The 26,520-nt window shown below is 47.1% G+C and overlaps 1 protein-coding gene across 1 annotated transcript in view; it reads left to right on the top strand.

Moving 5' to 3' along the window:
• TMEM178B (transmembrane protein 178B) overlaps positions 1-26,520 on the top strand; it is a 407,419-nt gene that overhangs the window by 128,977 nt on the left and 251,922 nt on the right. Inside the window, exon 2 of the mRNA XM_003896692.5 lies at positions 9,974-10,087. Coding sequence (XP_003896741.2) covers positions 9,974-10,087 — 114 coding nt within the window. The remainder of the gene's footprint in view (positions 1-9,973; positions 10,088-26,520) is intronic.

Here is a 26,520-nt window from a genome sequence, read left to right as displayed (position 1 = left end):
ACTTTTCCTTAGTATGAAGAAAATAAAACCTTCTTTCTGGCTGGGCCTGCAGCAGCTATAAGCCTTGCAAATCCTTGGGCTCAGAACATCTGGGAGGAGCAGAAGGCGCTAAAGAGAAGACGTGGGGGAGGTGGGGTGTGGAGATTTCTTGAAATAAGCCTTTGTGAAGAGTTGCCTCTTAAATAGGGAGAGCTCCTGTCAACATTGCCGGTCTTGATGGAGGTTGCCAAGGGTGTGCCTTCTCTGCCCCTCCCATTTCTGCCCCTGCTGGGGACAGGGCTGTGGGAGGTATGGGAACCACCAGCATGGTTTGCCCACTTTGAAGCCCCAGAATATTCCTGGTTTGCTTCCTGCCCCTTTCATCACTGACAAAGTTTTTCCTTTTAATCTCCAATCTTTAAGCCCCTAGACTCCTGTGTTCCTCCACCCAACTCTTGTGGTCTTCTAAAGAATCCAATGTGATAATGTGAATGCATCTGATAAATTGCCTTCCTAATGTGCTAAAGAAAAATCTCCCTGCTAAAATGTTATTTTAACTTTTTTCTTTTTAAAGAAAATGCTCTTTAAAGAGGAGACGAAGCCTGAGCCTTAAAGCTCTAACTGGTTTTGTCTTTTTTTGTTGGTGGTTTTTTTCCCATGTGCTCTTTCTACTTTTGATTTAATCTTCTATATATTAAGTGCAGGGGATTAGCCAGGCCTCAGGCTAGAAAGTCTAAGAACTGTCAGCCCATTGCGTGAGACAGCATCAAGTCCTAAAGGCTGACAATGTGGTGGGCAGAGGCCAGCATGTGTCACTGGGAGACCCCACATGTGGTCTCCCACTCCAAGCGTTGTCACCGTGGAAAGGTGAGCAACATACAGGACATGGACAGTGTCCCTTCCTTCCTCCCTTTCTTTCTTTCCTCATCAGTAGATGTATTGAGTTTCTTCCATGTACAAGGCACTGTTGCTGCAAAAATAACTCTTGTTCCCAACAAATCTTCCACCCAACAGTGAATCCTTATAGCCATGGTGTCTGAACTGCTGCACTCACGCTGGAAAGCACAGACCTGGGTTAGCGAGGCCAGAATCTGCATCCCAGCTTTTCCTCTGGCTGGCACAGATGAAGGCCTGGAGGCCTCTTTAGTCAAACAGGACTGGTCCTAGAATACCCCCCACCTGGGGTTGTCATGAGGATGGCATGGGATAATATGGGAGCCTCTGACATGTGGTAGGCATTGAATAGATTTTTGTTTGTTTGTTTGTTTTTTAAAAAAAGGAGCTCTGGGGTGGAGGAAACACACGGACTCTCAGAAGTGGTCCAGTAGTGTGTCCTGGACTACTAGAGTCCATCCTGTGCCTGTAGATAGGTGAATACCAAGAGAGGAAAGGGCCTCGGGGGAACCCAAAGGAAGAGAGAGCCTGCCTCATCCAACAACGCCCACAGGACCCTTCAAAGCAACCACAGGACTAGATTGTACCAGTTCCTTTTTCAAGCATGTAAACCATGTCTGTCACACTCCTCCAGGTCATTGTTCTTAGTTTAGGTTCTCCCAGAAGTGGAGCTTGTGACGGGGACTCTGAGGGAAGCAGGTGTGCAGGAGCTGGAAGCGTGAGACCAGAAAGAGGAAGAAGCCAGTCAAGAAGGTGAGGGAGCCAGTGACTACTGTGAGGTTCAATTCCAGAGGGACCCTCTGAGGAACTGTGCAGAAAGCGTCTCATAATTACTCTCCCAAAGGATGGGGCTGCTGCTCTCCATCTGTCACCCTGTCACCCCCTTGGTTGAGAGCTGCTCTACTGTAGTTGCTCAGCGTGGGCTTAGTGGACTTGGGAAGGGAGTGGGGGCAGGGAGGGCTGCTGGGTGCTTGCTGTGGGCACTATTGGCTTGCCCAGGAGAGTCCACTGCAGCTTCAGCTGCAATCAGAGGTGAGCAGAGGGGATGTGGCACAGGACACTGAGGGCAGTTTCGTCCACACAGATTCCAGACTCATTTTAAGGCATTGTGTGAACACAGCTTGTGGGTGGGAATTCAACCATGATATGGCTTTGCTGGTAGCTCTCAGATATGGCTTCGGAGAAGAGAGCAGCAGACACTTGGAGCCATTACTTAATTTACCTAGAAGATCATTTGATCAAATAGCAGACCTTGATATCTATTTTTCACTCATCCAAATATAACTGAGGGCTTCCTATGTACCCATTGCTGTGCTTGGCTCTGGAATAGAACGTAAACAAAAGAAATGGCTTCTGACTTTTTTTTAAGAGACAGGATCTTGCCCTGTCACCCAGGCTGGAGTGTGGTGGTGTGATCACAGCTCACTGAAGCCTCAAATTCCTGGGCTCAAGCAATGCTCCCACCCCAGCCTCTTGAGTAGCTAAGACCACAGGTGTGCAACACCACACTCAGCTAATTTAAAAAAAAATTTTTTATAGAGACGGGGTCTCACTTTATTGCTCAGGCTGGTCTTGAACTCCTGGCCTCAAGCGATCCTTCCACTTTGGCCTCCCAAAATCCTGGGATTACAGGCTGAGTCACAGCACTTGGCCTGGTTTCTGATTTTGATAAACTCCGTCTAGTGCTGGAAACTGTTCTTTGAATAAAAAAGGGTTTGGGATTAAGGGAGTCTAGGAAAATCTGCTGTAACTGTCCCTTTTTGGGGGAGTCACAATGTATATTAAAAACTCTTAAAGTCCTGCAATAAGGAAGCCATTTTATACTTTGTTTAACTCAACCTCTCCTAAATACATTAGGCCATCACATTCCAATCCCATCTCACCACTTGTGAAGTGATGGGGGGAGAGAGTTCCCACATTCCAATTCCTCCTCGGCCACCCTGTCAGCACCAGGTGCCCCGGTGCCATTGTGAGTAGTTAAGGGCCTTGCCTTTGCCTTGGGTGCTTCATCCCTTCTCAGCATCTGTGCTCTCTAGGCATCCTCTGTAGCTGAGGGGCCTTCCATCTGGAGGAAGGGGATCTGGGATCTCAGCCCTTCAGACTTATTTACAAGAGCTTTAGCAATGGGTGTCCAGGAGAACAATATTTGATCCAAAGGAATGGCTCTCTAATGGAGATATAAAGTACTACAGCATTTGTTTAGGGAAGATAATTTTAGATGGGCTGAAGTTAGGTCCTAGCATTGCCTCTAAAACCACTCTGCCTAGAAGGGCCCTGCTTAATATATATTACCCTTGAGTGATAGACTTCTTTGACAAGCACTCAGGAAGCCCTGGATTGCTGAGAGCTGATACATGTGGGAGAAAAGCTGCCTGCTGGCATTGCTGTAGGTGTGACCAGACTTCAGAATTCAGTGTCACTGCATGCAGTTTCTCTGCCATCTCTGGCACCCTCCCTTCCTTGGTCTCTGTTTCCGTACATCAGAGCTCTTGTTCCACCAGCCTCCTGGGGGTATTGTGTGTGAAAATTTATACTTGATAGACATAGATCTGTGTTTATAGCACGACGCAAACATTTCAGTAATGTCATTTCTGAGTTCCTGTGTTCATGTCCCTTTAGCCTTAGGACAGCAACTGATAAGAATAACTAATATTTATTGAGCACTTACTATGTGCAGGGACCACACTTAGTACTTGATGTGAGTTGTCATGCTATGCTTGGGTCTTAAAAGATTTGAGATGGAGAAAAAATAATGAAATAGTCTCTTCCCATTGATGGTTCCCCATGTCTCCCTTTGCCACCATGGAGCTCTGGATTGTGCTAGCATTGGACTAAGCGAAAACTAGAGTGATGCCTTTGGAAGTGGAAGAGCAAGGGGAGATGCGAGAGGAAGAGCCCTGGAGAAAGAGAGGAATGAGCTGGGTGTTTTGTCTGCCTGTCCAACCTGGCCTCTGCCTTCTGCATCTGCATCTGAGCTCCTGGAGGCTGACCTACCCTCTGGCTTCTAGTTTGGGTTGTGCTACTGGGAGGAACTGATGAGAGATTGAAGGTTGGAGCAGTGAGAGGTTGGGTGTTTCTTCCCTGTCACCTCACCAGAGGTTGGTTGTGACTCTCCACCAAAGGCTGCATCATCTCTGTCCATATGGCCACCCTTGCCAGGTCCTGGTAACAGCTTCCTCCTCTGCCCCTCCAGGCCTTGGGGTCATACCAGCTGCTTCTGTTGCCAGCCCTGGGTCCTCTGCACCATCCTTCACTGGTCTCTTCATACTCTGTGCTTAGCTTTGTAAATTGCCCTCCCTGTTTTGTTGTTATTGTGGTAAGGACATTCAACAGGAGATCTACCTTCTTAACAGATTTTCGAGTGTATAATAGTATGATCAAGCATAGGCACAGTGTTATACAGCAGATCTCTTATTTATCTTGCATGACTGAAATTTGTATCTGTTGAATGACATCTCCCCATTTCTCCCACTCTCCAGCCCCTGGCAACTATGGTTCTCCTCTCCGTTTCTATGAGCTTGGCTAGTTTGAGAATTCATATAAGTGGAATCATGCAGTGTTTGCCCTTCTATGACTGGCTTATTCACTTAGCATAATGTCTAGGTTAATCTGTGGTTGTCACACGCAACAAGCTTCCCTTCTTTTTAAAGATCGATTATATGGCACTGTAGGGATGCAATGTTGGATATCGCATGGATACACGTTTCCTTTATCCTTCATCTGCTGATGGACATTTAGGTTGCTTGTATGTTTTGGCTACTGTGAATAATGCTGCAATGAACATGGGAGTGCAGATATCTCTTTGAGATAGTGATTTCAATTGTTTTGGATATTTGCCCAGGAGTAGGATTGCTGGATCATTCGTAATTTTTTGAGGAACCGCCATACTGAGCCCCAGAGTGCTGCACTGATTTACAGTCCCACCAATAGCATGCAAGGGTTTTGCTTTCTCCACCTCCTCGCCAGTATGATTTATTTATTTATTTTGATAATAGCCATCCTAACAGGTGTGAGGTGATGTCCCCTTGTGGTTTCAATTTGCATTTCCCTGATGATTAGTGATGTTGGGCATCTTTTCCTGTTGGTCATTTGAATGTCACTGCCTTTGGAGAAATGTCTGTTCACATCCTTTCCCCATTTTTTAATCAGGTCGTTCTTTTGCTATTGGGTTAAATTGTCCTTTTTTGAAACTCTCCTTAATTACCTCTGTCTTGCTATGACCCTGACATATGGGCAGGAGGGGTCACCAGCTCAGAAGGCAGAGCACGACTGAGGGTTTAAAGTGTCCCACCAGGCCAGGGGTGGTGGCTCACGCCCGTACTCCTAGCACTTTGGGAGGCAGAGGTGGAAGGATCACTTGAGCATGGGAATCTGAGACAGCCTGAGCAACATAGTTAGACCCCATCTCTACAAAACATAAGAAAAGGCCAGGTGTAGTGGCTCATGCCTGTAATCCCAGTAATTTAGGAGACTGAGGTGGACAGATCACTTGAGCCTGAGAGTTTGAGACCAGCCTGGGCAATATAGTGGGACCCCATCTCTACTAAAAATAAAAAAAAGAATGAACTGGACATGGTGGCATGTGCCTGTAGTCCCAGCTATTGCAGAGGCTGAGCTGGGAGAATCACTTGAGCCCAGGAGCTCCAGGCTGTAGCAAGCTATCATTGTGCCACTGCGTTTCAGCCTGGGTGACATAGTGGGACCCAGTCTCTTTTAAATAAATAAATAAGTCTCCTACAGGGGGCACAGGAAGGAGCCACCCCTGGGGTCTCAACCAGCCAGTCCTCCCCTACCTGAGGCTTCTGGAGGGAGAACGGAGGCTCTGGGCTGGGATGCAGGAATTTGGTGAAGAAGCGTTTGTCCTTCCTTCCTGGGAAGGCCGTGAACTTCTCCATTGCCTTCCAGGTAGCCCCCTCTGCATTGCGTGCTGCAGGAAAACCTGTTTGTATTAGGAAGCCCACATTCTGGGCCTACTTATTTGGTGCCCAGATGGTTCCTGTATTTACAAAAGCCCAGCACACTGACAGGACCTGCAGACACATGGATAAATATTTTCCTTTTCTTTTTAGGCAATATTTGAATCTTTCAAATTTAATTGCTGTCAGAGGCAGGATGCTTGCAATCCCCGAGGCAAAGCAAATAGCCAGGGCCTCCAGCGGGGCTGTGGTGGCTGCTCCAGGCAGGCTCCCCAGCCAGTCACCTGCAGTGCCTGTGGGCTGGCTTCTTGCTCTTGCTGAAGGTCAAGGGCCTCTTCCCTCTCTGGCTGGGTGGGCTGCGGTTGGAGGAGGTTAAGGGAGCTGGCTCCAGCCTGCCTGGAACCAGTGGCAACTTGTTGAGTTTCTGTTGAGGCTGAGAGAATCTGACCTGAGCTAAGAAATCAGGTGCTTTCCTCACACAAGAGTGAGTCACCAATCTGGCCATTCCCAGTGGGACCTGGTTTTGTGTCCCAAGGCTGGGTCTTAGAGGTGTTTTGTTGAATCTTAAAATTATTGTAGGTAGGGCTGCTGCTACCTCGTAAGGCAGCATTGTGCAAGTGAGACAAAGGCAGAGCTTCTGGCAGGGCAGCCCCCAGCAACCCCCAGCAGGGTGCAAAGCTTAGCCAAAAGAGGAGCAGCTGAATTTCAGTGCCCAGGTGTCCCTGGGAAGTGCCCTTGTGCAGGACACAACCTGCGCAACTGCACATGTCCAAGGCATGATGGTATTCTTGTTACAGCCTTCTACACTTTACATCTTCCTTTCCTCTTTCTTTGATTCCTTTTCTTTTCTCCCAAAACCATTGACCTAGCTGCCCCTGGGGCTACTTTTACCAAGTCCATTGAGGCACTGTTCTGTGATCATACACCATTTTCTTCTACCTCACTGTGATTAATAAGCCTCTCCTTGTATTGTCCAGGCAGGGAAGAGGCGTTTGCTATAGACTCACAGAGTTCTGCAACAATCACCTCCTTTCATTCATTAGATTCTAATTTGCCTCAATTATTTTAATTCCTTGCATGTAATAAAAGCAGTTGGATTCTTTACCCACTGCAGTCTTACAAAGAACACCTCGTATTATTCATTTCTTTCCTCAAAGCACATGTTATTGGTGCTTACCTGGTGCTAGGTGCTGGGAAGATAAAGATGAATGAATAAGACAACATCCCTGCCCTTGAGAAACTCATAATCTAGTCGGGGAGTGAGGCATGTAAACAGATAAATCACAGTGCAGGAGTGTGTTTGCTGCAGGAAGGACAGAAGCAGGGAAGCTGCTGGTGGAACGCCTGCTTCTGGGGTGCAATCTAGATGCAAGGAAGGCTTTGCTGAGTAGCTGCCATTTGAGCCATCTCTTATGATGAGTAGGTTTTTGCTCATCCTAAGGGAAAGAAAGGCAGGAAGGAGAATAAATGCTAAGTCAGGAGTGAATATGGCATATTCAAGGTAAGGTGGGAGGTTCACCTGGCTGGAGCCTGGGGTATGTCAAGGTTGGGGCCTGAAGGGAGCTGGGACTTTATACCTGAGGAGTGTGGGGTTTATCCTGTGTGTAAAGAGGCCAACACAGGGCCTGTGAATGGGGTATGACATTATCACATTTTCCTTTCTAGAATACACTCCACATGGGAGAGTGGCCTGATAGAGGAGACTCTGGTTAGACAGTCCTGGATTTTAATCTTGGCACTGCTACCTCTTTCAGTGAGTCATTTAATCTCCTCATGCCTTCACTTTCTCATTAAAAAATAGGGATGAGGAGCCGGATGCGGTGGCTCATGCCTGTAATCCCAGCACTTTGGGAGGCTGAGGTGGGCAGATCACCTGAGGTCAGGAGTTCAAGACCAGCCTGACCGACATAAAGAAACCCCATCTCTACTAAAAATACAAAATTAGCTGGGTGTGGTGGTGCATGCCTGTAATCCCAGCTACTTGAGGGCTGAGGCAGGAGAATCGCTTGAACCCGGGATCATGCCATTGCACTCTAGCCTGGGAAACAAGAGTGAAACTCTGTCTCAATCAATCAATAAAAATTAAAAAAATAGGGATAAGGATGGTAATGCCTACTTAATTTGGTTGTAGAACGGATTGAATGATTAAATGAGTTGATATCCATAACAGAGTTTCCCACCGGTGGAATAAGTCCAAAACCCATAAATAGATTCCAGGTGTGTTGGAAACCCTGGCTTCTTCAGTGCCCTAGGAGCCTGGACAGAGCAGGCAGCCTCATCTGTTCACTCCAGGGTGCCTTGTAAACATCTTCTGTGTGTGCACCACAGCATAAGTAAAGTTGGAAACCAGTGGTCTACAGCCTTGGCGAGTCCCTCCTATCTCATAAGTCCTTAAGCGATGTGGTTGTTGACTGTATCAGGACAACTACTACAGGAGGAGGGGAGATAGACAGTAGGTGCGAGACTCCGGGGACATTTCTGAAGTAGACCTGGCAGAATTTTGTGACCAGCTGGATGTCAGGAAGGTGGGGCACCCTTGAGGAGGAAGCAGCATTCGCAATGACTGCAGGATTTATGATGTAGACTGGATGGGAGGTGATGCTATTAATGGAAATTGTTATGGAAATTAGAGCATGTGGGGTTGGAGGTGTGAATGTGAATGGAGGAAGTGGAGACTGGCTGGTAGACTCCTTTTTCAACAAGTTTTGCAAGTTAAGGAAGGAGGGTGACAGGATGAAGGCATGAGGAGGAGGTGTGCTTAGGGGGAATGCTGGGGGCATGTGAGAGGCTTCAGGATGCTTGTGGGCTAAAGGAAAAGAGGCAGCAAAGTCGAAAAATGGAAGATGCAGGAAGAGCGCATACTACTCTCTAGAATGTGCTTCTTGGACAGCGTCAGTCCCACTGGAGGAGTGTCCGCCAATAACTGGCAACTGGGCAGTTGTCCAGATATGATTTACAATAAGGCATCAGTTTCATGAGGCACTGTCTAAATTATTGCACTTCACCAATTACAGGTTCCCTGCTGACAGTGGGCCGGGGGTCAAACAATTCAATCATGTGCCACCACTTATAAATTGAAAATCAGTGGGGTGCAAAATGGATTATCATCAAAATCCATTCAGGTGCAAAACCAAATTTAAAACCCCCTAACCTTTAAAAATCACCCCTTTCCTGATTCTTCACAATGCTCTGACATTGAGTCTTTATATCCCCCAGATGAGCAAGCGTCAATAGATATGGCTGCAAGAAACCAAAAGTAATGGGGGAAGAGCTCCCCATCGTGCCTTCCTTTTGGAATTTGCAAACAGGGTGGATTTATGCATTAATGCACTGGCAATTCTGTTAGTTTCTCCGAGGCAGTGGTTCTCAAACTTAAGTGTGTAATAAAATCCCTGGAGGGCTGATGTAAATTCAGATTGCCAGGCTCTACTTCCTAGTTTGACTCAGTAGGCCTGAGGTTGAGCCTGAGAAGTTGCATTTGTAGCAAGTTCCTAGGGAATGCTGATGTTGCTGGCCCTGGGACCACACTTCGAGAATCTCTGCCCTAAGATCTAAATTTGACAATCTAAGATCTATTTTGAGAATCCACTAGTAAAGCATGCTTTGATTGGTGTTAAGGCTGTTAATAAATCAAAATTTTGTTCAAGAAACCTGAAAAGAGACTAGTTCAAAGAGACCCAGATTAATCTGAGTGCTTTGTGTTCAGAGGTGAGGTTGGGAGGATGACATTGAGAGGATGGAGGCCCCCCGCACACCATTCCCCCAGCTCACCATTCCAGAAAATTGTGTGTGCTCAGAGCACAAATGATATCATTAAGGCTTAACAAAGCCTGCTCTCTGCTGGTCCCTGGATGGAAACTGTTGATGTCTTTTGATGCCAGACTTCCTCTCTTGACTTGGAAGTTGATTTTCCTGGGAATGTTAGACAAGCTGCTGTCAGCCTAAACATTGGTTCTTCCCACCTCTGCATGATCCCAAAGATGTATTTTTCCATCTAAATCAATGCTATGTGATTATAGTTCTACTCTCTTGCTCTTTTGGAGTTGAAGGTATTGTCTTTCTGTAGTTGTCACCAGGCCCAATATGAAATGTCTTCTTCTCCAGGATGGAAAAATTAATCCCAGAACTAGTCCATATGTGGTTGCTGCTTCCTTAACATTTTGTTTCCTGTCTCTCTCTTCCAGGAGAAATTGAGCGATGCACGTACATCAAATACCACTACTCCTCAGCAACCATCCCCAGGAACCTCACTTTCAACATCACGAAGACCATCCGTCAGGACGAGTGGCATGCCCTACGTAAGTGCACCTGAGTCTCGGTGGCTGTGACTGTGCCGTGAGGTCCCCTTTGGAGGGATCGGAGGATTGGGTATGCCTCCTTCTGGGGTCTCTGGATGGTCTCAGAACATTGAGATGGTTCCGTAAAGTGCTAATACCTTTGGGTCAGAATTGCCTCAGTTGGTTTTGATTGCATTATAAATTTGGGGAGTTTGCTTCTAAAATTAAAGAACAAACCAACCATCAAAACTACAGAAATGACTAGCAATTAGACAGTTACCTTATTTCACCACCCTGGTAGGCATGTAAGATTTCATCTACCTGACTGAACCAACTCTTGGGATTTATTAATAATTCCAGCCTGTCTCCAAGTTGCTTGGAATATTATTGTGGTAACCTGTTAGTCCCTTGGGTTGCATTGGTAAAGGATGAGACCAGCTGGTGGTTGCAGGATGCATCACATTGGAGATGTACATCTGGGTAGGTCACTAAGAAGTAGGATGTGGTCTTTAAATCTACTGTTTACCCTTAAATGATAGGTTTTGGAACCCTGGTTCATGTGCAATTCCTCAGCAAAGATCAGAATATCTATGTGCACTGGTTAGGGCATTTCTTGGCCAGGGATCCTCAGAGACTTAAATGACAACGAGAGGGTTAGTTAATAAGCAAACAGAGTTTGTTGGCTATTTTTACTCTTCTCCTCCATTGGGATACACTGCCTGTCTGTGGCAGGAGAGCTTTGCTTCCTGCAGGTGCAGTTCTTCAAGCTGACACATTCTTACTGTCAGCAAGTTCATGCTGCCTCTATTGATTTGTCATGCATTCATAGTCCATCTTTTTTCACCATATTTTGAAAGGTTAAAATTCTGTCGGCCTCTATATGTAAAGGAGGGTTCTTTTATTGTTTCCTGATAGTAAAGATCCCTTAATTGGTAAACTTTGAAGATGGTAGATCTCTAGGTGGAAAACATCCTGTTCTCCTTATAGGTGCTTAGTTTTCTTTTTCGTGGCTTAGGCCCACCAGGTGTATTCTACTTTTGGGATTGGCTTTAGTTAAACCACCACAGCTTGGGGTGGGAGTGGGAGGTGAAAGAGACAAGTGAAATTAAACAGAACAATCATTCATTGGTGTCAGGAAGTATATTGTGGCTGCGTGTCCAGATGATTGTCACTAAATACTCCTGGCCTGAAATGATGGAGCAGGTGCCAATGGATGAGGCAGCATTCACCAGGCTGTTTCCCCTATAAGCTTTATCCATTACTAGAGACACTAAGCAGCACATGGGGATGGAGAGCTAATGTTCAAAGAGGATTCCATGTGCTGGCATTGAGCTAAGCATACCACATATTTAATTTCAATGTTATATTTGCCTTAGAGACACTAGTCATCAGGGTTATTAATTTCCTTTTGGAGGTAGACATGTAAGGACTAAAATGTAGAAATATACAATATAACTGCTTATTTCCCACAATGTATTAGTCTCATATAGTCCCTTCTTAGGAGCCTAAAAGAATGTTCAAGATTGATAAGACCTGTTGATTAACCATTGAAATCTAACTTAAGTTACGGGAGTCGTAATAGGATTCAGAATCTAAGAAGGAAGAAATTATTGACATAGCAGCTTCCATTCAAATTAACTCAATTTAACCAAAGAGACCCTGTTTCTTTTTGTGCCAGTGAACACCGAGGCCACAGAGGGCTCTTTAAGGAGCTCAAGTTTGCGGGTGGAGGAGGGTGGGGGATGGGGAGAGACATTCATAATGCAAGTCATTACAAGGCAATGTGATAATTATAATATAGTAGAATTGCTTTAAGCAGGTAAGATAATGTGGAAATGTTTTAGCAAGAAGGAGAATTATTTTAGTGTAAGTTGCACAGGGACTCTTCAAGGGAAACCTGGTAGAACTCTTTTGACTGCACACACTGTAGACACCTGGAATTCAAAGAGATTACCTAGGGAGGCATCACTGGAAACATGTCACGAGGCATCGGCAAAGACAGAGAGGAGAGGATAATGCCAAGGTTTGCGGGGTCTTCTTTGAGCCCTGCGTGTCTCCAGGTTCTTATTCCCAAACTGTAGTGCTGTTGGGTTCTGCAAAATCTAGTGTGCAGCCTCTGCTGTGAATTGGGGTGACAGATCTATTTTTAACTGATAAAAGCCATCTCAACGATTGATATATGAAAAGGTCTCGGGCACTTGGTGTGGGTGAAGTTGAGGCCACCTTTTGGTGAGGGATTCATCTGCCTCTTTCACAAAGCCGCCTAATGGGCTGTTAAGCAGAGAGAGGGAACATTTGCCATTTCTGACATCGATGACAGTTATTTTTAGCCAGAGGGCAGGTGAGCATCTGTCACAACTGAATATGGTACTAAGTGTAATTGGGAACGCTGGCAAGAGGGGAAGCATAGGAAGTGTCGATTTTAATTTTCAGTGGTCAGATATTGATGACATTAGATGGGAAGTAGGCACATAAGCCCCCTTTGAAATAAAGCAGAAACAATTAAATATTAGCAAACTCCTGATCAAATACTGGAAATGAAAAAAAAATCACAGTCTGATTTCTTTATTTGGTTTGAGAGTTCTGTCCTCTTTAAGTGGGATCAAATTAACTAATTTCATCCTAGATTGGTTATCATCTTTATTATTATTTTTTGAGATGGAGTCTCACTCTGTTGCCCAGGCTGGAGTGCAGTGGCACAATCTTGGCTCACTGCAACCTCCGCATCCTGGGTTCACGCAATTCTTCTGCCTCAGCCTCCTGAGTAGCTGGGACTACAGGCGTGTGCCACCATGCCCGGCTAACTTTTGTATTTTTAGTAGAGACGGGGTTTGACCATGTTGGCCAGGCTGGTCTCGAATTCCTGACCTCAAGTGATCCACCCACCTTGGCCTTCCAGAGTGCTGGGATTACAGGTGTGAGCCACTGTGCCCAGCCTGGTTATCATTTTATAATTTGACCGTAACATCTTGGATTCTGTAATTTTTCCTGCTAGATAGTTTTTGCCAAAGGAAGGAAATTTGATTCTTTTCCTGAAACACTTTCTGGCAAATATTTGGACTTTGGTTAAACTTGAAGTATATATTTTTCTGCCTGTCTTTCTCTCTCTTTCTTTCTCTCTCTCTCTCTTTCTCTCTTTCTCTCTTACTTTCTTTCTTTCACAGAGTCTTGCTCTGTTGCCCAGGCTGGAAGTAGCTGGGATTACAGGCATGTGCCACCATGCCTGGCTAATTTTTGTATTTTCAGCAGAGACCAGATTTCATCATGTTGGCCAGGCTGGTCTTGAACTCCTGGCCTCAAGTGATCCACCTGCCTCAGCTTTTCAAGGTGCTGGGATTACAGGTGTGAGCCACTGCACCTGGCCTAAATTACATACTTTTCATCAGGAATTTGCATGTGGCCTCATCAGCAACCATTGATATAGAAATAAAATTTTCAAATAGGAAAAGGCACAGTTTGGTTTAAAACTACATTGTGGTTTTTGGAAAGGTAAGCCTACCAATGGGAGGCTTAACTTCTGGTGCATGTGCTCATACACTTTATGGTTGGGTGACTAGGAGGTGAAAGGATAGAAGATACTGGAGGCCACTAGGCTTACAAATCTAATTGTAAAGAGAGAATAAACTCCATAGGGAGTAAAGGTCAGAGGATGAAGCCTGTGTGTGTGTGTGTATGTGTGTGTATGTCTGGCAGCATCGCAGCAGGGTGGCATCGCACGCGGTGACCGCACGCATCGTTGGCGGCGGCATCGGTACAGATCGGTGGCAGCATCAGATCGCGGCATCGCAGCAGGCATCGCAGCACGGCATCCCGGCATCAGCAGCAGGCATTGCGGCGGCAGATTGATTACGGCGATCCAGGTCCAGCATATCCCATATCCAGGCAGCAGACGGTCCCAGGCATCGTTAACGCGCAAGGCAGACAGGCAAGCAGACCGCGGCATGCGGCAAGGTTATCCAGGCAGCAGCATCGGCAGCAGCAGATTGCAGCAGCAGGCGGCAAGACCGCAAGACCGCAGGCGGCAGACGCAAGACCGCGGCAATGACCGGCAGCGCGCGCATCGGCGGCGGGAAGGGCATCGGCGGATCCAGACCGCAGCATCGCAGCATCATGCGGCAAGGCATATCCATCCGATGGCGGGGACGGCGATCCCCAGTTAACTAGAGGTTCAGATGCTGAGTTGTCTGGGTGAACTGGTGACCGGTTTCTCACTCTGGTTTTGTAGGTGATTGCTGGTGGGTACTGTGGGTGCCTTTCTGCTCACCCTGGAAAAAGGCAGAATTCCTTTTGGAGTTGGGATCCATGTCCTTAGTCCACCCAGGCCTGGTGCAGCCCATCTGCCTTCCTACCTGCCCACCGTCTGGCTTGAGGTCCCAACGGCCCTGGGTAGGCTGCAGTGTGGTGCGTTGCCCTGGGGTGCAGTGCAGAGCAAGGTAGAACAGCATTTGTCCTACTTCTGTGGGTTCCAAGGGTGAGCTGCATGCCTGACCCAGATCCTCTGGCTGCCTCCAGGACACAGCGGGACAGGCAAGTGTCACTGGCCAGTGAGGAGGGGACAGGCAGCCACAGGAGATGGAGCTGGGCTGGTGCTGCTCCTGGGTGGACTGTCTGGTTTACGTTTTAAATACGACAGAATCCGATTGACACGGTCAGGGGAAGTGGTGGCATTTTAAATGGAGCTGCTTCACTCTCTCACTAGAATATGTTCCTATAGGCTTTTCACATCCCATAGTTCAGTCTATGGTAGCATTGCTTGTTTGGCGAGTTCAGCGTCCTTGCACAACCCCCAGGAGCCCCTGAGGCCATCCCCAGCCCACCTGCTCTTGTTCTCCCTGCCACAGGCATTGCCCTTTCAGCACAGGTGGGGCCTGGGCCTTGCCCAGTGGCATAGCAAGGGGAGGTGGCTGATCGGGAGTTGGGGGTCTGCAATAGGACCTGGGCAGCCAGGGTGGGCTATGGCAGAGGAAGGAGGCTGAGAAAGTAGGGGATGGGAAGATGTCGCTGAGAGGTGAGTGCGTCCGTCCCAGGAAGGAACTGGAATGGCATGGAGCTGGGCCCTGGCTGCCCCAGGCGAGGACCCCAGGGAGGTTGGCAGAGGGCACGGCAGCAGAGCCTGCCTGAGGTTGCAGGGCAGGCACACATTGGAAGGTATTAGAAGTGGGTCTTCTTTGCCCCCTGATCTGCTGGGCAGAGCCTCTGTGGGCAGCTGTTACTAAGGTTTCCTCAGGGTCAGATCCCTGAGACATGGAGTCACTGTGATGTGAGCTCAGATGTTCTCATTCTGCTTGGCGTTTTCTAGATGGAGGTTGTTTTCTCGCAGTGGCTTGCCCCTGGCAGCGAGGATCAGGGAGCTGGGGCTCTACTTTGCTGCAATCAAATACTCTCTGTTGTCTTTCAAGATGCTGAGAGCCAAGAAACCCAGAGGTGTTTTTTGAAGCTTTGTTCTGTCAGGACTAAGGGTTCAACTAATTACATTGGAAAGTCACACAGCACATTTCCAGCTGGCCAGGGCGGGAAAGAGCGAGAGATGATTTCCCCTCCAAGACTTCCCTACTCCCTACCCCTTACCCCCCAGACACACAGATATGAGCTCATTCGTCGGCCCTGTGGCTGTTGCCTCAGGCAAGCTGAGCACGTACCAGGACCAGGCAGAACAGGTTCCTCATCTACAGCATTGGGGGTCCTTGCCTTCGCCAGCACAGTGGATCCTTGCACCCCTGGGGCAAAGAACATTAGTGCCAAGGAGCCATCCTGAAGCAGGGTATGGCCTGGCTGGCAGAGGGAGGGAGAAGAGAGGGGAAGAGGAGGAAGGCAGGAGTGGAGATGGAGGAAGGGAGGCAGGAGACCAAGACTTTGTAGATGAGCAGGGACATTTTAGTGTCCATACCACTAGGAGGGACAAGAAGTAAAAATCCAGAACTGTCTTACTTACTGCAGACACGTGGATGACACACTTGGCTCCCTGTCCCCACAGCTCTTGATCTCTCACCCCTGCCTGTGGGTTGGCTCAGTCTTGGGGGACCAGTCCTGACCCCAGGCCGGTGTATGGTGGGAAGCCCAGCATGTTCTGGTGCTCTGGTGTGGATCTTGGAGCAGGACTCTTAACTTATGCTTTGTGGCCAAGCTCTACTTGGCCCCCCACACCTGGCCTCTCCCATGCCCTCTTCCTCACCCTCTCCCTTTCCAGCATTAGAGGGTTCTGCCCCTGAACCCCAGGGTCCCTGGTGCTGTCTAGACTCTCTCCAGCCACCTTGGGTCCTGCCCTCCCCACTGGCATCAACCTTCTCACCTTGAACTTGTGTTGGCTGTTTGCCTGATGGCACCTGCCTTCCCTTTCCCAATGGACTGAGCTGTCCAGTCCTAGCCCAGCCTGCTCCGATGTAGAATGGCCACCTTCTGGACTTTCTTCCCACCCAGAACTCCCTGACTTTCTCAGCCTAGGAGCTGCCTAGACTCCTGGTCCCACCTCCCCCAGCCATCCTCGTTATGAGAAGATGAATGCTGTGGACCAAAGGGCTTGGGATGAAACTAACAGTAATAACAACAGTAAGCACCTCTTTTTGTTCAGTCGGCTGTAATGCTGCTCAGAGGGCGACTTGGCGTTTCCTCCCAGGAGCCCCTCCCCTGTTGTTGTGGCTCCTTTGCAGATGAGGTAACCGAGCCAGTGGAAAGGGCTGCCTAGAGGTCCCATCTCAGACCTCAGAGGAATCCGAGGGTGAGGGCTCAGAATCCAGGCCTGAGCTCCGGCGGGGTCCCTCCAGCTATTTTTTTTCTTCATGTTTTTGGCTGATGTTATGGAAAACAGCCTAATGAGGTAAACATCGCAGACATTAGAAGCTGAGGTCCCCTGCAGCATCAGCCATTTTCCTTCTCCCACATCCGCATTGGTGCTCAGCCAGTGTGAGGCTCTTACTGTGTGCAATCTGTTGTTAGCTGCCTCTTGCTTGCAAGACTGGCATCCACGGGGGACATCACTAGCAAGAAACCACCCCCCACACTGCCCCAGAAGTGGAAAAGTTTGGTAGCAAGAAAACTCAGCCAACAGCGTGTCATCATAGGTTGCCTTAAATCCTGAAGTCTTTGCTTTTTGCAAGCCATTCCTTGTGTCTCTTCCCCAACCCAGCCTCTGCAGAGAACCTTGTAAACCTTTCAGTATACCCACTGCCTCGTGCCTGTCCTCCCAGAGCTCCGGTGGTATTTATGCACCAGGCCATGCAGAGAACCCAAACCCCTTAATGTGATATTGTACCAAGATCTGCTCTTGCAGAAGTAACTCATGCCAGGACATTTCCTTTCCCTCGCAACTTTCCTGCCTGTCAAAACTTACCTCTTCTTTGCCTCATTCCCTCAGGTTTCTGTTGCAGAACAGGCTCACTGATTTGATGAATACGCTTGAGCTAGGGGGTTAATGTGTTCTTGGATTACCTTCCCCAGAGAGCATTTTTATTTTTCAGGAGGCCTGCCCCAAGGAATGATGGCAAGGGAATTACAGGTAACATAGAGATGCTTTAAAATTATGAACGTTGGGCCAGGCACGGTGTCTCATGCTTGAAATCCCAACACTTTGGGAGGCTGAGGCAGCCAGCTCACTTGAGATTAGGGTTCGAGACCAGCTTGGCCAACGTAGTGAAACATCTGTCTTTATTAAAAATACAAAAATTAGGTGGGCATGGTGGCATACACCATACTTGGGAGGCTGAGGCAGGAGAATCGCTTGAACCTGGGAGGTGGAGGTTGCAGTGAGCAGAGCTCACGCTGCTTTACTTCAGTCTGGGTGACAGAGTGAAACTCCATCTCAAATAATAATAATAATAATAATAATAATAATAAATGCATATGCATGTGCAGCTGTGTGTCCCACCTACTTAGATAGCTGGCCTGGCTGGGGGTCAGTGATGAAAATGCACTGTAGCATGGCTGCTGTATACAAGGGCGCCCTCTACATGGGTAAGAGGGAGAGTTTATTTTGAGATGACCTAGGGGGAGGGAAGGGAGGACGTCTGGAGTAGAGGTGGGAGGGAGTACAGTACAGCCTTTTCTGTTAAAGACATCCACGTCCTGAACAAAACCTGGTGTAATTGCAGTCTTCAAGCCACAATTCATCTGAATGCACAGGTCCGATTTTGTGCTGGGAATTAGTTGGAAGTCTGGCCCGGAGGCATTCTCTCTCTCAGCTTCTGCAGATTGGAAGTGGTTTTATTCTGGCTGAGCACACTGATATGGACACCAAACCATGAAGGAGAACTGGGAGAACAACCCGACTGTTTGCCTTCATCCATTTGTTCATTTGTTCATTCAATAGTCGTGAAGTGTCTGTTCTGTGAGAACCCCCATGTTGGGTACTGGAGGGGATATTAAAAGGTATTCTGCTTTCCAAATTGGATGATATATTTCCAGGTGCCAACCAGGCAAGGGCTCAAATTACTTGTTGCTTAATGTTTAAGCATTTAAGACTACCTAGAGAGTGCAGGCTAATGCTGCTGACATATACACTTCATGAGTCCTAACTTCCATACTGAAATCAGCAAGGATTCATTGCAGGGGGAAAAACAATATATAAGACAAACTACCTTATCTCAGTAAGAGGCATGGCCTGCTTTTTACAGCGAGGGAAAAGTGGGCATCATTTGGACTTGCCTCTTCTGGGTCCTCTAGGGGAACTGTCCCAGTTCCAGGTGCTGAAAAGGGAGCTTAATATGGCAGGTGATTCCTCTTTCCAAAGTTAAGACAATCTGAGCTCAACTTCCAGACAAACTGCTGTGGTGAGGGAGAGGAACAAGAACAGGTGTTCAGTAATCCAGCTGGCAGAAACAGCTCAGTGTTGGAGAATCTGGGTTAGGTAAGACATGGATGTCAGAGCAGGCAGATACCTGGCATCAATAAAGTGGGTCAGCAGGTATAAGTCCTGTAGGTGCTACTTTGGCATTCAGGACTGAATGAGTGAACTCCCAGGGAGGAGTCTTCGCCAAAGGAAGAAAAGCCCCAGCTTTACAAGAAACTTGGAGTAGAATGGTATTAGAGTAAGAAATGGAGAATGGTGGCTGAGAGAGGAGCCCACTTATAAGAACCAAGGCACACAAGGCAAGTATGCTATGCCTAGAACAAGATGGGAGTCTGTTATACTCCGAGCACCAGTCACAGACAGTGACTGGGTTTGATTCTGGATTTTGGGGGATGGGTGTTCTGAAGATGGGGAGGGCAGCAGGGAGGTGGCTGGGAAGTAGGATGGAGTAACAGAGCGAGTAACCGAGTTCATGTTGTATGATGAAAGTCCTGCCAGAGTCAAGGCCAGTGCCTCCCAGATGGGGTCCATTGCCTGGCAATGTCTGCATTATCTGGGGACTGGTTTGAAATGCAAATTCTTAGAGCCTAGCCTAACCTACTGAGTCAGAATCTCTAAGGGTGGGCCAGGAATCTGTAAGACCTTGAGAGCTCTTGGTCTGGAGAGCATTGGTGTGGATTGTAGTGGTCATAGAAGGGTCAGGGCAGGAGAACATGAGTAGGCTTGGGATAGGAGCTGGGAGATGGAATATTGCCAATTAGCACAACCTCTCAGGGAAACAGGACCTGTTATTGTGTGCTATCTGTTGACTGGCTGTAGATCTGTTAATTTACTTTCCTTCCATATTTCTTGTGGTTAGTTGAATACAACAGCATGGAAGAGGTGAGGTGAATTTTTTCTTTTTGTATTGTGTATGTTAGCCGAGGCAATCTTCCTAATATCTAGCCTCCAAATCTCTATCTTATGTTTCTGATGTACTCCTTTAATGGGAAACAGGCTTCAAGCCCCATGGAGTCCAGCAGATATTGGATTGAGTTCCACCTCTGCCACTCACCAGGTATATGACCCTTGGAAACTATTTAAGTGTTTTGACCCCAGTGCACTCATTTGTAAAACAGAGATGGTAATACCTGCCTTGAGGATTAACATAAAGTTTAATTAGATAAAATAATTCATGCACAATCTCTGAGTAAGTTTGCAAAGCCTGATGCCAGCCAACATGAGATGCTATCACTATTGGAAGGCAGGGGTCCCATACTGAGGTCCTGTGGGAGCTGGGGGGAATGCCTCTGAAATGATATTTCATTGACTCAGAGGTTTTCTGTTTAACTCTGTGCAACATGTGCAGGTGAGTTGGCCTTGGATGTGGCTGTTTGTCTTCGTAAGTGTTGGGGGTTTGCTATCTGCACCAGTATGTGTGATGCGAACTTGCATTAGGTGTTTGAAGTGTAGGAGTAGAAAGTGCCTGACTATTATTTACTGGCAACAGTGTAGCATATTGTGAAAGGAGTTTCAGGGCAGCAAATTTTCAGTGTTTGAGGTCCTCAGTGTGGTCGCAGCAGTAGAAGCAGCTCTTTAATTTATCAGTTGTGTCCAATAGAAATGCAATTTAGACACAAACAGTCTCTAAAGGAAGACTTATGTACTTAGTGTCTAAAAAGTAACATTTCAGAGCTTTGAAGATAAATACAATGTGAGTACAATGTATTGAAATTGTTGAGGGGAACCAAAAGACTCGCCTGTCTAGCCTAACCCTGCTTTCCATTTGCTATGATCAGATCCTCTTCTATTCTATTTCAGGTGTGTGAAAACACATATCCAAAAGGAGGATGCTGCAAGAATGTTGGACGTAGAGAGAAAGGAGGGCCCAAGAATAGGATAAGAGCTGCTGTTAGGGTGGAGGGGAGGCCATCGAGGTAACATTACTATACTGTATTACTATCCCCTTATTTTCATCTCTTTGCCCTGGCTCTGGTGCTGGCTGTGTCATAGATTGGATTATGGAATTACAGAGTTGGGGTTACCACGTAGAGCTAATATGTTTGGGGTACGTGGAAGGGCCACTTCAGATGATTCTGAGAGGAGAACCTCTTCCTTTCTTAGGGTTTGGAGCTGATGTTCCCTGCTGTTTTCGCTCTTTTTTTTTGGTCTTACCCTGATATCTAACTCTGATTTAACTTTGGAGGTCATAGCAAGAGGCCTGCATGGTTCTGGGCCATTGTGACTTGCCTAGAATAGTTGTGCATGGAATTCAGCCTTTCACATGCTGAGCTAGAGTTCTAGGAGTTTGGGGGCGGGGGTTGAAAGTCTAGTGGTACTTATCTTGCTTCACTCTCTACGCATATCCATCTGAGGAGCCTTCTGGGGAAAGCTGGCACAGAATACAGTTCAAACCTTCCTAGATCCTTTACAAGTCAACATTCTAATCAGCACCATTCAATAGAACTCCCTGTAGTGATGGAAATATTCTATAAATCTACGTGGTAGCCACAAGCCACATGTGGCTATTGAGCAGTTGAAATATGACTAGTTCAACTGAGGAACAGAATTTCAAATTTTACTTATAAATTGACATTGTTTGGCTCTGTCCCCACCCAAATCTCATCTTGAATTGTAGCTCCCATAATTCTCACCTGTTGTAGGAGGGGCCTGGTTGGAGATAATTGAATCATGGGGTGGTTTGCCCCATACTGTGCTCATTGTAGTGAGTAAGTCTCATGAGATCTGATGTTTTTATAAAGGGTTTCCCCTTTTGCTTGGCTCTCATTCCCTGTTGTGGGCTGCCATATAAGACGTGCCTTTTGCCTTCTGCCATGATTGTGAGGCTTCCATAGCCATGTGGAGCTGTGAGTCCATTAAACCTGCTTTTCTTTATAAATTACCCAGTCTTGGTTATGTTTCTATCAGCAAAATGAAAACAGACTAATACATAAACCAACTTAAGTTTGTGTGTGACTCATGGCCAGCAGCTACCATATCAGACAGAGCAGTTCCAAACAAGCAGTGCTTGTATTTCTTTTATGGATTCAGTCTCCAAATTTTAAACTCTTGATTACAAGCATTCATACATTAGAAACAAAACTTTATAGGTTACCTGGATGCCCCAGCCATTTTTGGGGTATAGGAATGCACATTTTCTTGAGTTCCTAGATTCTTGCTCACCACCCAGTCCTTGGGCTCTCAGCAGCCCCAATCCCAGAGCTACTTGGGGTGTTACTAGGCTTTTCCACTAATCTGTGTCCTCTGCAGGTAAGGAGAGAGAGTCAGCAGGGCAAAGATCTCAACATTTACCGGAGCCAACTCTGGGCCAGGCTGTCGCAGGCTGAGTTCCCTGGGAAGTGGACTCAGATGGAGTTCAGGAGGAAGGGCAGAGGAGGAATCGGAGTCTGGCAGAAGTAGAAGTCAGGCTGGGATGTAGGTGCGATGACACCCCTTGGAGGGCTCTCGTCCTAGAGCAACCCTTCAAAGCCTCCTGAATGAGGTTGAAATGACTGGGTCTTTACACTTCCATATGGGGCACTTCTTGAATGTAGGCACTGGAGGTGGAGTGACCTTGGGTATGTGGCTCTGAGTGTGTGAGCGATCTCTAAAGGGATTGACCGCTAAAGGCTGACAGCCTTTCTAGAATGTGGCAGCAAGTCTTTCCTTGCAGAGAGGTCTGGGAGGTGCACCACAGCGCCTATCATGCAGGCATTTGTCTGATGCAATCGAGGTTGCCAGTGATGGAATTGAGACAAGAGATCTAATACCTCCCCCAGAGCTACAAGAAGAGATAGAGGCAGGACTAGAATCCAGACAGTTGTGACTGCAAAATTCGTGCTCTTTCCTTACCGCCAGGGAGCCCCACACATATCTCGTGAGGCAGGCCTACTGCCCTTCTCTTCTCCCAGAGGACCTCCCTGCTCCATCCTTCACCCCTCCCCCACCATAGGCTCCATCCTATTATCTAAAGTAAATGAAGAACCCTTCTCTTTGTCCATTTGTTCAAAAGAAATGAAAGAAAGCTATTTATTTTCCACTTCTCAGTTTTTCTTTTTCATTTAATTACTGCTATCATAACAGGAGTTTTTTTCCTATTCCTTTTCATTGCAAATGTATAGTATTTCATCTACATTATGAGTTAAATAGGCTTTTGTGGACTAGCCTAGAAACCCAGTCATCCTTTGGGAGGCCGAGATGGGTGGATCACGAGGTCAGGAGATCGAGACCATCCTGGCTAACAAGATGAAACCCCGTCTCTACTAAAAAAAATACAAAAAAAAACTAGCCGGGCGAGGTGGCGGGCGCCTGTAGTTCCAGCTACTCGGGAGGCTGAGGCAGGAGAATGGCGTAAACCCGGGAGACGGAGCTTGCAGTGAGCCGAGATCCGGCCACTGCACTCCAGCCTGGGCGACAGAGCGAGACTCCGTCTCAAAAAGAAAAAAAAAAAGAAACCCAGTCATCATTTATAACATACAGGACTTCTCTGGAAATGGGTTCTGAATTCTAAATAATTGACGTAACAAATGGGATTTTGGAACAGAATTTATTGCAAAGCTGGAGACTTTACCACTTTCTATTTTCCAGGCAGTTTTGCCTCTGAAGGGACTTGCCATCTCTGCCCCCCACCCCAACTACATCTGTCATTTTTAGACTGGATCCCCCACGTTGGATACCCTCAACTTCCATGATGAAAGTTCAGATTTCTCTGTCCCTTGTAGCCAGCCACTGATATAAAATCGATGAATGCCCCTTGATGTGCCCTGTGTAGGCTTGTATGAAATCCAGAAACCCAACCAAGGGGCATCCGGTGTCTTTGGTGCTGGGATCGTTCAGTCTCAGGCCCCAGTCTCAGTTCACATTGGTAGAATGAGACCCATTCTGCCACGTTTCCCTGAGGCTCTTTGCTTATGCGCCTGGCACCAAATTAGAAATGAGCAATCAGAGGTGTGTGTGGTGTGTGTAAGCTTCCGAAACCACGAGGCTGCTAAACATGGGTGTGGAGGTGACACATTTGACTGACATCAGCATCTGTGTTCCATCCGCCACCCCATCCACTGCCTCTCTCTTTGAGCTTCTAATGCCTCACAGTTGCCAAGGAAACTAGGAAAAGCAACTGTGCACAAATCATCTCCTCCCCAGAGCTCATGGGAACACCCTCTTCGGGGAGGGCGTGGGGAAGGAAGGGGCTGCTCTTCTGGTGGTTATTCATGAGTATGGGTGACAATGCTGACTGACACCAGCCCCGAGTAGGTAGCTCCATGCCGACTCCCCTTCCAGAACCCTCCCCAAGGCTGGCTTTGTCTCTGTGTTGCCTGAGTCCCACACGCCACCCTCTCTCATCTCACATTGCCATCAATACCTACTCGGAAGGGATCTTTTCATTTTCAGGAAGTGAACATTCCTTTGCATCAAAAAGAGTAGGGACCTCTGGTTTATGGGTAAGGTCTGAAATACTGTTTAGCTTGGCAGAGCTAACAGAAACATACAGTTTTAAAAATTACTGGCCAGGCCTGGAGGCTCATGCCTGTAATCCCAGCACTTTAGGAGGCTGAGGCAGGTGGATCACGTGAGGCCAGGAGTTCAAGACCATCCTGATCAATATGGCAAAACCCATCTCTACTAAAACAAAACAAAACAAAATTTAGCTGGGTGTAGTGTTGCACGCCTATAATCCAGCTACTCGGGTGGCTAAGGCATGAGACTCGCTTGAACCCAGGAGGCGGAGGTTGCAGCGAGGTGAGATTGCACCACTGCACTCCAGCCTGGGCAACAGAGTGAGACTCTACCACTCTGAAAAAAAAAAAAAAAAGTAATTACTAGCTCAGTTTCAATCCTTCATTAAATTGAAGGCGAGGGGCCTGAATTTTCAGTGTTTACCATTCCTGGTCAGAGCTTTGCAGATCTGGTCCACGAGGAGCCATCTTTGGTTGTTGGAATGACTTGCAGGGCTGCTCCTTAGTGTCCAGTGTGGACTGAGAGTCCACTGTGTGGACAGCACTGGAGCTGGGTAGTGAGGGAGACACCTTCAGGGAACCTGAAGTCTCCCAGGGAACACAGAGCCGTGACACAGACTCAGGATGGCAGAGGGCAGGGCTGGAGGTGTGGTAAACAAAATGCTTTTGCCTGCATCCACAGGAGGAAATGACCATCTTAGCTTGGATAACTGGCCGGGAGTAGTGGCATCTGAAAGGAGCCTAAAATGCTTCACTCACTTACTGAAGTAAAATGGATTGAGTTTCTCTCACTTACCAGACACTGTTCTAGGCGTTAGATGGAAGAGCAGCAACCCCTACCCTCATGGAGCTTGCATTTGTGTGCAATAATAACTGCTTCTGATGGGTGTGCAGAGGCTGTGCTAAATGCCTGACATACCATATTCACTGAAATCTCAACTGTACTACGAGGTACATGTTATTATTATATCTGTTTGATAAAGGAGGAAACCGAGGCTAACAGAGGTTAAATAAGTCACAGAAGAGCCGTGTCGTGTGAGCCTTGTGATGACTTTAGGAGGTCTTAGGAAATGCATTGTCAGCCAGGCATGGGATGGATGTGAGTGGGTACAGTCTGGACTGTGAGGAGCCTTTGTGACATTCCTACTCTGAGAGAATGGGTCTGGACCAGACTCTCAGCAGGGGATATGAGACTTCGCAAAATAGGGAGGTGAGGCCACCTGCTAAGGCGGTGGTTGCCCTTGCATAAGTGTGTTTTGGGGGAGAGCAGAGATTCTGAGGCGTGTGGACAAGGCCTAAAGAAGCTTCTGTGGCTGTTTTCTAACCCACTGTCTAAAGGAGTGTAGTGGCTGTCTTTAGCTCCAGGAAGACATTTATCAGCATTAGCTATGGGTGTGGAATATGAGATAAATCCTAGAAAGCAAGCTTTCCTTGAAATGTAGGGAAGAATTAACTATATTTTCGTACAGCTTACATTTCTCTGTCCATGCAAAGAAATAAGGTACACACACACACACACACACACACACACACCCCACATTCAAAAGCTAATTCAACGTGGGCATCTAATAAATGCATGAATCATATATCTTTTTGGCTTTCAGGTCTCACATCATTTTTATTGTGTTGTTAAATAAGATGACTTTGGTCATGGTCATTAATCCATAAAAATAGTTTTGTATATATGTGTTGTATTTAAATAAATTTAGATATGCCAAGGTCCTTGCTTTTTTTCCTTTTCTAATCAAGTCCAAGTTATCAAAATTATTCTTCAGAAAAATGTCAACTGAAACACAATTCTCAACTTCACTAATTATTCACGAACTCAGATTTAAGATAGATTTTCTTTCTTCTTTTCTTTCTTTTTTTTTTTTTTTAAACTAGATTCTCATCTAGGGGTCATGAAGGGGGAATAAAATCAATGAGTAGCTATCACTTACTCTCAGAAGAGGGGTTCATCTGCCTTCCCTGATTGGAGCTGTGAATAATTCAACACGGTCCCAGGCTCCCTTTTCCTTTCTTGAGGTTGAGCTTATTAAAATTGCATGGCCAAAGGACACTGGTGAGGAGATGGCTGGTACCCTCCATATCGGCTGTCAGGACCTCCAGTGCAGCCTCGTAACAGCTTAAGCCCCTGCTCCGGGAGCACTGACCTGCCACCAGCTGGTGGTGACCAGTGGGTGAATGAAGATAGCAGGGGAGGAGCAACCAGCTGTCTCTCAGGCTGTTATCATTTT

This window comes from Papio anubis, chromosome 4 (genome assembly GCF_008728515.1).
Source record: "Papio anubis isolate 15944 chromosome 4, Panubis1.0, whole genome shotgun sequence".
In the NCBI taxonomy this organism is placed as follows: domain Eukaryota; kingdom Metazoa; phylum Chordata; class Mammalia; order Primates; family Cercopithecidae; genus Papio; species Papio anubis.
This window is presented reverse-complemented; position numbering and strand designations above follow the sequence as displayed.